Source organism: Myxine glutinosa, chromosome 12 (genome assembly GCF_964187855.1).
Source record: "Myxine glutinosa chromosome 12, kmMyxGlut1.1, whole genome shotgun sequence".
In the NCBI taxonomy this organism is placed as follows: domain Eukaryota; kingdom Metazoa; phylum Chordata; class Myxini; order Myxiniformes; family Myxinidae; genus Myxine; species Myxine glutinosa.
The window spans coordinates 9,954,300-9,965,401 of NC_136272.1; the positions used below are offsets into that span (position 1 = coordinate 9,954,300).

Here is an 11,102-nt window from a genome sequence, read left to right on the forward strand (position 1 = left end):
GACCAGAACGGAGGCGTAAAAGACAGAGACCACTGACTTTTCTGCGATGGCGAAGTGATAGACGAGTATCTCCTCAGACCCCGTGTATCTCCTCAGACCCCGTGTATCTCCTCAGACCCCGTGTATCTCCTCAGACCCCGTGTATCTCCTCAGACCCCGTGTATCTCCTCAGACCCCGTGTATCTCCTCAGACCCCGTGTATCTCCTCAGACCCCGTGTATCTCCTCAGACCCTATAGACCCCCTTAGACTCAGAATTTTTTAATGGCGTGAACAAACTTGTCACAACAAACATCATTTGTGCCAAATTTGGTCGCAATCCCATCAGCGGTATCGGAGAAGAAGTTTCAAGTGTTTACGGACGGACTGACGGACACAGACGGACGGACGGACTGACGGACACAGACAGACGGACGGACGGACGGACGACGCGCCATCGCATAAGCTCCCCTGAACTTCGTTCCAGGTGAGTTAAAACCGAGAAAGCTTTTGACTGCATAGTGTGGCAGGGGTATGTAGATTGTAGTAGATGTGAGAATTAATCATCTCTATAACTATAAGTGTAGATCTATGTCGAGGCTGACGCAAGCAGATTATAATCGGTATCCTCGATACAGAGTACGGCCAACTAAACAAGAGACGCCATGTTGTTACCCAATTTGAATTTGTGCTCGCCTCTGTCTTTTGTCATGTAATAAAAATGACAAAAGCATTATGTTAGCAAATGAAGTAAACCTACTTTAAAATTTTTATTCGGTCCGATCAGCGACTGCAGTTTCGTTATGACAACAATTATCGTTGGATCAGCGAATGTAGTTTCGTTATTACAACAATTATCGTTGGATCAGCGAATGCAGTTTCACTTCTGCGCAGTTTTACAGGAATTACAATCTTTTTTTGTGGCTTATTCCAAGAAACGACTTGCACGAGTAAACTTTAACCCGAAATTGATGGAGTAGTTCAAGCTCTGAAATGTTTTAATGCTGAACAAACATGAAAACAGAAATAAGCCATTAAATTGGTAATCACATCTGTTTTAATGCCGATGGTTGTAGAGATGGGCGGGGAGAAGGCGGGGTTAACTTCTCGATCCTGACCAATCAGTAGGCGAGAACCGATGCTGGCGCAGGGCGGAGAGAAGGCGGGGTTAACTTCTCAATCCGGGCCAATCCGTAAGCGATATTCCATGTCGGCACAGGGCGGAGAGAAGGCGGGGTTAACTGCCCGATCCTGACCAATCAGTAGGCGAGAACCGATGCTGGCGCAGGGCGGAGAGAAGGCGGAGTTAACTGCTCGATCCTGACCAATCAGTAGGCGAGATCCGATGCTGGCGCAGGGATTTCTGGGAGTCGGCGGCTTGTTTTAAATCACGTGCTCGGGCCACACGTGTTTCTTTCAGCAGCAACATCGACATCGACATGGACTCCTCGTTAGTGCACGCACCGTGTCCAAGCCGGCGAGAGCGTGGACAAAGTTACCTGTTCGGTAAGTGAGACAATAAAACAAACCTGAGGGATTGTACGATGTATGTTTAGTTTTGCTTTTTAACTTTAATGTAAGTTTATCACATTTTTATGTTGAATGTAACGTTTGTGAAGTTGTTTTAAACCACCTGGCACGAATTTGTGGTGAATTAGTGATCACGTGGTTGTAACAATCGCTTTACTATGAACTGTAACCACGGATATAATACACAAGAATTAATTTTCTCTTTCATATATTTATATATATATATTTTTTAACGAAACATTTTTCGTTTATTTCTCCAATACGTGGAACACGAGGTTTTCAAATTATTCCCTCCACTCCCGAACATGGATGGAGGTTGTTTCCACCTTTTTTTTTTTTTTTTTTTTTTTTTTCTTTTTTTTTGTATACAAGATCGAGGCTCGTGAAAGAGCGAAGACCTTTGTCTGTTTGAACAGGATATCTGAAAAAGTTGTTCATGGATTTGGATGAAATTTGGTGGACAGGTTGTGTGTGTGACAAGGATTACCTTATTCGATTTTGGTGAAGATCTGAATATGGATTCGGATATGAGAATTATTTAATTTTTAAGCGATTCTTCACCATTGGGAGATGGGGCCAAAACGATAAATACCATGATATCTGAAAAAGTTGTTCATGGATTTGGATGAAATTTGGTGGACAGGTTGTGTGTGTGACGAGGATTACCTTATTCGATTTTGGTGAAGATCTGAATATGGATTCGGATATGAGAATTATTTAATTTTTAAGCGATTCTTCACCATTGGGAGATGGGGCCAAAACGATAAATACCATGATATCTGAAAACGTTGTTCATGGATTTCGATGAAATTTGGTGGACAGGTTGTGTGTGTGACAAGGATTAACTTGTTCGATTTTGGTGAAGATCTGAATATGGATTCGGATATGAGAATTTAATTTTTAAGCGATTCTTCACTATTGGGAGATGGGGCCAAAAACGATAAATACCTTGATATCTGAAAAAGTTTTCGACGGATTCAAACGAAACTTTGTGGGCAGATTGGGTGTGTGACGAGGACGAATTGGTTGGATTTTGGTGACTATTCAAATCTGAGAATTTGAGTGAGTCTTCATTAGATGATGGGTCCAAAAACGATATATAGCACGAAATCTCAAAGTTGTGGTCGGATTATACCAAAACCACGTGGATGAGTTGTGTAGGTGACGAGAACAAAGCGATTCAATTTTGGTGAGGTCCGAATCGAGATCTGGCCTATTGGTGGGATACAAACATAAACTGTTCACCTGGCCGAGGTATGTGCTCTCTACCGAGTGTCGTTATCATGCAGGTACCACGTGCTTTGCAGACTGTGGAACTCTATTACTTTTAAGATTATTCTTATTCGTATTATTTCTTATTTTACCGCCATTAAAAAAAATTAACCTTTTAGTTATATATATATATATAAAACGTTGCTTCAAAAAAACAACAACCATGGTTTCCGAAAAAGGCCAACCCCTGCTTTGTGGGGAAAAATGGCCTCTAAAGGTGTTTTGTAAAGTTTTTTTTTTTAGTTATATATATATATATATATATATAATTATTTGTCTTTGCAACCATTGGTCCGATTGACACGAATGTTTCACCAAAAAGCACCTTGTAAAATGTAATCGACACAGGTCACGTGGTATGAGCACCATCTTGGAAAAAAAAAACCGAAGAATTTTGCACCTGTCTCCAAAACCTACACATGGGAAAAAAAAATGAAAGTTGGCACATTGTAAAGAAATCCCGTCGGGGAATAAAATGTAAGATTACGTCATCGTCGAATTATGACGTCGATGACAAAAAAACAAGTATAACTGAATCCGATCGGTTTGAAATTTCTTAAGCGTGGTCCATGCAAATTGTGGGATACGTTTGTCATCGGGGCACGTGGTTTGGCGGCCATATTGGATTGAGAATGCAAATCTTCAAAAATCATCTTCAGAACGGCTTGGATTGATGCTCACTAGATCCACACAAGTTATCTACTCGCCTTGGGGAATATGCTTGCGAACAATTGAGTCGGAGGTCACATGGTCTGGCAACCATATTGAATTTTAAGCAAAAAAAATGCCAAAATCCTTTCTCTGAAAGTTAGAGGTCACATGGTCTGGCAGCCATATTGGATTTTAAGCAAAAAATGCCAAAATCCTTTCTCTGAAAGCGCTGAACGAATTGATGTGAAATTTTAACCATACGTTTGACTCCCCATGCGGATATAATTGATGATGGTTGGGGAGGGGAGAGAAGGGAGGAGGCAAACGGCAACGACAAAAAAAAAAAAAGAAGTCGATCACATGGTTTGGCAGCCATATTGGATTTAAGGAAAATATTCAGATTATTTCTCTAAAACCACTTGCCCCATTGATGCAAAATTTTACAAATATCTCACTATTGTTGCATATAGTAGTGTAGAAATGTGGTTTCATAGGTCATGGGGTTTGGTCAACCTCCCCCCCCCTCCCCTCCACTCCCCTCCACACTCCTCCACACTCCTCCACTCTTTGTTTGGTTCTTCAACTCCTCAACCCCATACCCTTATCCAACATATCCTACCAAGACTTCTTTCCTGACCCCACCGAACACTCTTCCCATACCTCTCCCCTCCTTCCCCCTCCCTCTTCCCCCCCCCCCCCCCCCACCTCGAACACAAGAACAACCTTGCTTCCCCCCTCTCTCCCTCTTCTCCGACTCTTACCCTCAACTCTACCAGGAGCCCGGACTCCAAGACTTCTATCCTGACCCCATTAATGCTTACTGACCCTCGACCCCAAGAACTTCTATCGCCTCGGAAGAAGAACAGAAAGAAGAGAAGGAACGAAAAGAAAGAGAGAAGGAAAAAGACAAGAAGAGAAGGAAAGAAGACGCGACACGAAGCAGCCAGCCACGCTCAGACGACGCACGAAGCGGAAGGACACAGAAGAGCGACGAACGCCCCCCCTTCCCCCTCCCCGCCCTCCAATCTCGCCCTCCTCCCTCCTTCCCCTCCCCTCCTCCTTCCCGCTCCTCTCCTCCCTCCCCTCCTCTCCTTCCCCTCCCCTCCTCTCCTTCCCCTCCTCCTCTCCTTCCCCTCCTCTCCTCTCCTTCCCCTCCTCTCCTCTCCTTCCCCTCCTCTCCTCTCCTTCCCCTCCTCTCCTCTCATTCCCCTCCTCTCCTTCCTCCCTCCTACCCTCCAACAACCTCCTCCTTCCTCTCCCTCTTCCCCTCTCCTTTCCTTCCCCTCCTCTCCTTTCCTTCCCCTCCTCTCCTTTCCTTCCCCTCCTCTCCTTTCCTTCCCCTCCTCTCCTTTCTCCCTCCTCTCCTTCCTCCCTCCTCTCCTTCCTTCCCCCTCCTCTCCTTTCCTTCCCCTCCTCTCCTTTCCTTCCCCTCCTCTCCTTTCCTTCCCTCCTCTCCTTTCCTCCCCTCCTCTCCTTTCCTTCCCCTCCTCTCCTTTCCTTCCCCTCCTCTCCTTTCCTTCCCCTCCTCTCCTTTCCTTCCCCTCCTCTCCTTTCCTTCCCCTCCTCTCCTTTCCTTCCCCTCCTCTCCTTTCCTTCCCCTCCTCTCCTTTCCTTCCCCTCCTCTCCTTTCCTTCCCCTCCTCTCCTTTCCTTCCCCTCCTCTCCTTTCCTTCCCCTCCTCTCCTTTCCTTCCCCTCCTCTCCTTTCCTTCCCCTCCTCTCCTTTCCTTCCCCTCCTCTCCTTTCCTTCCCCTCCTCTCCTTTCCTTCCCCTCCTCTCCTTTCCTTCCCCTCCTCTCCTTTCCTTCCCCTCCTCTCCTTTCCTTCCCCTCCTCTCCTTTCCTTCCCCTCCTCTCCTTTCCTTCCCTCCTCTCCTTTCCTTCCCCTCCTCTCCTTTCCTTCCCCTCCTCTCCTTTCCTTCCCCTCCTCTCCTTTCCTTCCCCTCCTCTCCTTTCCTTCCCCTCCTCTCCTTTCCTTCCCCTCCTCTCCTTTCCTTCCCCTCCTCTCCTTTCCTTCCCCTCCTCTCCTTTCCTTCCCCTCCTCTCCTTTCCTTCCCCTCCTCTCCTTTCCTTACCCTCCTCTCCTTTCCTTACCCTCCTCTCCTTTCCTTACCCTCCTCTCCTTTCCTTACCCTCCTCTCCTTTCCTTCCCCTCCTCTCCTTTCCTTCCCCTCCTCTCCTTTCCTTCCCTCCTCTCCTTTCCTTCCCCTCCTCTCCTTTCCTTCCCCTCCTCTCCTTTCCTTCCCCTCCTCTCCTTTCCTTCCCCTCCTCTCCTTTCCTTCCCCTCCTCTCCTTTCCTTCCCCTCCTCTCCTTTCCTTTCCTTCCCCTCCTCTCCTTTCCTTCCCCTCCTCTCCTTTCCTTCCCCTCCTCTCCTTTCCTTCCCCTCCTCTCCTTTCCTTCCCCTCCTCTCCTTTCCTTCCCCTCCTCTCCTTTCCTTCCCCTCCTCTCCTTTCCTTCCCCTCCTCTCCTTTCCTTACCCTCCTCTCCTTTCCTTACCCTCCTCTCCTTTCCTTACCCTCCTCTCCTTTCCTTACCCTCCTCTCCTTTCCTTACCCTCCTCTCCTTTCCTTACCCTCCTCTCCTTTCCTTACCCTCCTCTCCTTTCCTTCCCCTCCTCTCCTTTCCTTCCCCTCCTCTCCTTTCCTTCCCCTCCTCTCCTTTCCTCCCCCTCCTCTCCTCCACTGTTTGTTCTTCAACTCCTCAACCCCACACCCTTATCCCCACATATCCCTCCTACCCCAACCACCCCAACTCCAAGATTTCTATCCTGACCCCAAGAATGCTATCCTGACCCTCGACCCCAAACCCTCTCACCCCTCTCACCCCTCTCACCCCTCTCACCCCTCTCACCCCTCTCACCCCTCTCACCCCTCTCACCCCTCTCACCCCTCTCACCCCTCTCCTTGTTCTTTAACTCCTCAACCCCGCACTCTAACTTTATCCCCCCTCCCCCCAACCTGTGTGAATTTGTCAGGACGAAAGGATATAGAGGACGGCACAGGTCACATGTCCAATCTCTATTTTAAATTATTTTTGTGTTTGTTTGTTTTTCTTTGTCTGTTTTTCATTTATTTTCTGCACATTTCCTATGTGAGTGTTTAGTTTAATGACGTCAGCACTTTTAAGAATCACAAATGGGATCATGGATGCATCCTCCGATTTGGCCTTTGGGATGATGATGCTGCTTTGAGTGGAAGGGATTCCTGTACCAGGATCGTGTAAAGTGCCGCACCTTCCTTTATTTCATTTCACAATCTCCTTTTCCCTCTTCAGGACGATCCTCCTGCGTCATGGATCCTTTGTCGTACTAAAATTCGCCAATTTTCCAATTGTATATGTCGGAACCTTAGTCGAACACTGCTTAGCCGATCTCGACCAAATTATGTTACCTGCCTGTCCAGGGTCAGGTCGCGGGCATGAAAATAAGCCCCACCCCTCCCTTCCATCTGAGGGGATGGGTGCGATCTGCGATTTTCATCGATACACCTGGAATGGTGTAAGTGCTCTAAATCCTAACATGTGGGAGGGAGGGAGGGGGTATTGAGGGGTCGAGTCCCTATGTACTAGGAGTTGGCGACTTTAACTTCAGCGCCATTTTGTATCCGTGTCACGAGCTATCTTTCAACAGGAAAGGGAGAGATAATGAAATGTTGAAATGGGCAAGTAAAGGTTGGGTTGGAAAGGGTTAATGGGGGAAATAAAGATCATGAGATGGCGCACTGCCCGCTTGAAGTCCCAGAGGGAAGAAACGGCTTCCTTATTGTTGTATCGCTTGTTATTGTGTGCGCAGGCTGCAGTTTGGCTGCTGGCAAGTCTCAGTCCTTCACTCTCTCTCAGAAGTCGCATGATCAACACGAGTTCCTGTTGTTGCACACTGTAAGTACAGCCACCATCCATCGATTATGACGTCAAGGACGTAATGAACGTGGCGTCTGTACTTGTTATTGATCCTCTTCTCCTGGCCCCAGGCTTCTCTTGGTGGTTCAGCACCAGATGAGGTGCACGTCCTCGAGATATCCGGCACGGGCTTCGAGAAAAAGCAAATATCTGTCCCAGTAGCGACGCTGCGGCAATCTGTTCAACCCTCGGTATGCAGTCGCGTTCCCGTCTTTGGCCACTGCAAACCACGAGTATCGTTTTGTGCTTTTACGCTCGGGGATTTAAGGGTTTCTTTGCTTGGTGGTGGTTGCTGCATTCACCTGCATTCACCTTGCTCGTATCTCCGTGTGCAGATTGCTCTCCATGGCTTGGAACTGCATCCTCCCGTCAAATTGAATCTGCTGACTGGAGCAGGCCCCCTGCACGTGTGTGGGCAGCACATTGTGGGTAGGTGCAAAGCAAACTCGAGGAAGTGTTTTGCATTATAATTACATAATGGATTGTACCGGTGATCACCCAATTGCTTTGGTTAACCACGAGTTTGTCTCCAATTCAACGTTGTAGTTGCTGGGTGGCTAAGCTAACTATCACATGCTGCAGAAAATGAAGATGACTTTGAAGAGGAAGAGGAAGAGGATGAGGATGAGGAATTTGATGAAGAAGAAGACGACGAAGAAGAAGAAATGGAACCAAGTGATGAAATTATGGTGATGAAGAAGGGAGCTGCTCTCAAGGTAATGTACCGGGGAAGGGTGTGGTGGTGTTTTTAACCACAAGGTGGTAATCTTAGCTATGGTGAACAGCGATGCAGTAGAAACGCACGCTCCCATAGGGGGTATTGCCCCGTTGTCTGTCATGGGGGAGAGGGGGTGAAGGGTTGGATTTTCGTTTTTTCTCTGGGTACTGCCGAGCCATATGCAAAATTTGATGGAGATTGGGGCCTGCCCTGTTTCCCTGTTTTTTTCCATCATTTTCAGATGTGCAGCCACAAGTATACGTGCGTGGCACTCAAATAGGGGTAAAGTTTCAAACGCATGAAAATTATGGTCTTGCCATTCAAAGTGGTTCCATTTATTGTAGAAACCACACACGTAAAATTGTATACAAATCGTATAATATTTGGGGGTTGCTCACCGCAACATGGCTTGTTGCGGTGAGCATGCAATCTAAAATTGTATAATTATGGTGGTGAGACGACTGTGCGTTCGTCTGTCTTAACCTTATTACCATCTGAGATTTGGCATCAAATTTTCAACCAGGCTTTATTGTGAGACTATTAGTCATATGTCACGTGGTTTGGCAGCCATGTTAGCTTGAAAGCCGATTAGAAAAAAAAAACAAAAAAAAAAACCCCCTCCGAAACCGCCTCACTGATGTGAAACCTGTCATGTCTGGCAAAAATGTGGTACTTCAGAACAGCTGAAGGGTTTTAAATCAAACTTGTTTATTTTTAGGACAGTCAACTAACGGACAGTCTATCACTAACGGGCAGGGCCTACGCGGAGGAATATTGGTGACGAAGGCACATTGCTCTAGTTTTTTTTTTTTTTTTGAATCAAAAAGTCAAGGTTGCATAAAATCGTCAGTTTCCGTCTGATGGACTTGAAATTTGCGCAGGGTTTGCATATTGGGTCCCTGAAGCCGATTGGTGGACCCCAAAAGGTCATGGTCACCCAAAGTTGTCGTTTTTGGATTTTTGTAGCTGTTTTTGTCATGCTTGGCATACCTCTGCTCGGCATACGGAAGAAGTCTCAATACAAAGAGGACGTACACTGGCTTTACATTTTCAGATACTTTGTAGTTTTTTTTTTCCGGCACCCATTGAATGAATGAATGAATGATCGTTTTTTTAAGGCAATTTTCCCCGCTAGGGGTTAGCCTTGCGGGCCCCATGACGATCATGGTTCCCTGTTTGAGGCAATGTTTTTATGGTCGGATGCCCTTCCTGGCGCCAACCCTTGGTCACGCTCTTACGATGCGCAGGGATACGGTGTACCTATTCTAAATCGGGGTACTCACCGTGATCATTCATCCCAGCAAGCTGGTACTCGATTTGCCGACCTCGGAAGGATGACAGGCTGAGTCAACCCCCCTGGCGTTAATTTAGCGATCGACCGGGATTCGAACCCAGGATCCTCGGATCCCAAGCCGGCACCCTAACCGCTAAGGCCATTGCTTACCCATTCCGGCACCCATTGCTTACACAAAAATGATGCAGCCACATTTGTGCAAAATAATGTGGTTCGGTTTCGTGCTAAAATTATCACCTTGCCCAACCATTTGTAGTAAAGCAATTGCACGTCTTGTATCGACTCGACTTTTGTTGCTTTCAGCAGGCAGAGAAGGAGCACAAGGTGGAGTCGAAGCCAACCGGGAACACTCCCAAACGGCAAAAACTTTCACAGCCCCAAGAGCAGAAAGCCAAGCCTAAGGTATGTACCTGTATGATTACGCCGATGATGGTTGTGATATACGAGTGCGTATTTAAGATGGCGAAAGGAAGATCGCAAGCTTGTGACGGCCGCGTCCACCTTGTCAAACATTCCGTACCTTTCGGAACAAAGTTGCCGAGCGGTACTTTTCTTTGGGCACCTCCGATGATTAAACGCTTGATAGACCGAACGTGATTGAAATTGGGAGCAATTGCTGATAAAACTGCATTTTCAGGGTGCTGGGAGAGGCAAAAAGTGACCGTCTGTACTGGAGGCATTGCAGGTGAGTTGTGAATACCACAGGTGTTTCTCCTGTAAATGTTTGATTTTTCTTTCTATTTGGTCTTGATTGTTTATTTTTTATTAACTTGACTGCTTTCTGTGTTTTTGTAGTTCTGATGGAAGATCTCGCTGGAATTGCATTTCAAAGGTTTTTTTTTTTTTTTTTTTTCTTCCCACTTCAGACCACAACCTGGGGCCTGTTTTTAAAGCACGACTGCGTTTCCGCCTTGCACAAAGTTATATCCCTTTATTTATTTATTATTATTTTGAGGGAGACAAACTTTGTTTTAGCTAAACCTCACTATATTTTTTGGGGCACCCGAACTCTTTGCTTGCTGGGGTTTGGTCATGTGACCGATTTGAAGCTTTATTTGTCATAAGGGTTCTGCTTTTGTTTTTCTGCATTTGCTTTGAATTTTAATGTTTGTGTGCACAAAAACCCAGGTTGTTCAAAATGGAATTTATCCCCATTCCCCCTCTACCCCACCCCAAATGTTTTTTTCCAACCTGTTCAATTTACCATGTGAACAATCTACGTTGAGGTTAAATTCATTGTAAATGGGGTTTTCATTAAAGGCTCCAAATATATGGGCATGTGACTTCTCTTGTAAATTTTGTATATTTACCCCCACCCAGAACTGCAAGCGATTGGAGACGAACTTTATGCAGGAATTGTAATTGTGTCGAGACTACATTTGGATGGTGCATCGCCATTACGCATTAATAGCCAAAGAAAGGGCCAAGCTATGTTGTACCCTCACGTATGGCTGGCGCTGAACCAATCGGTCTGATTCCATCCAGACTTGTTACATAGAATCGGCCTAACTCCCAATGAGAGCAGATAGGGGTTTTTATATTTGCTGGTGGAGGAGGGAGAACGCAAATTCTCCCTGTAAATGTGTATCGTGCAGTTGCCTATACACCGCCCAATTAAAGGGGCGTGTGTCAGAAGAACATGTTGCATGTCTGCGACAAAATCGCCCATCGTGGTTAATCTGCTGGTGTCTAACATAATCCAAGTCTTGCAAACATGAAACTAATGGTGCTACAACGTCCTGAGTAGCCATTGCCCACTACCAAA

The 11,102-nt window shown here is 46.3% G+C and overlaps 1 protein-coding gene across 1 annotated transcript; it reads left to right on the top strand.

Moving 5' to 3' along the window:
- The first annotated feature begins 385 nt into the window (after positions 1–385).
- Positions 386–10,613, top strand: LOC137417877 (nucleophosmin). The gene is made up of 9 exons (XM_068103813.2): positions 386–465; positions 1,399–1,484; positions 7,219–7,304; positions 7,397–7,516; positions 7,661–7,754; positions 7,908–8,041; positions 9,641–9,739; positions 9,975–10,022; positions 10,133–10,613. The coding sequence occupies exons 2-8, from the start codon at positions 1,418–1,420 to the stop codon at positions 9,996–9,998; spliced, it is 624 nt and encodes a 207-aa protein (XP_067959914.1). The 5' UTR covers positions 386–465; positions 1,399–1,417; the 3' UTR covers positions 9,999–10,022; positions 10,133–10,613.
- Positions 10,614–11,102: the final 489 nt, after the last annotated feature.

What these genes read in the sequence shown, in the direction of transcription:
- LOC137417877 (XM_068103813.2), top strand. Translation starts at nt 1,418, where the DNA reads ATGGACTCCTCGTTAGTGCACGCACCGTGTCCAAGCCGGCGAGAGCGT. An exon ending in AGAAGGGAGCTGCTCTCAAG is followed by an intron (nt 8,042 to 9,640) that starts GTAATGTACCGG and finishes TGTTGCTTTCAG; the next exon opens with CAGGCAGAGAAGGAGCACAA. An exon ending in AGCAGAAAGCCAAGCCTAAG is followed by an intron (nt 9,740 to 9,974) that starts GTATGTACCTGT and finishes CTGCATTTTCAG; the next exon opens with GGTGCTGGGAGAGGCAAAAA.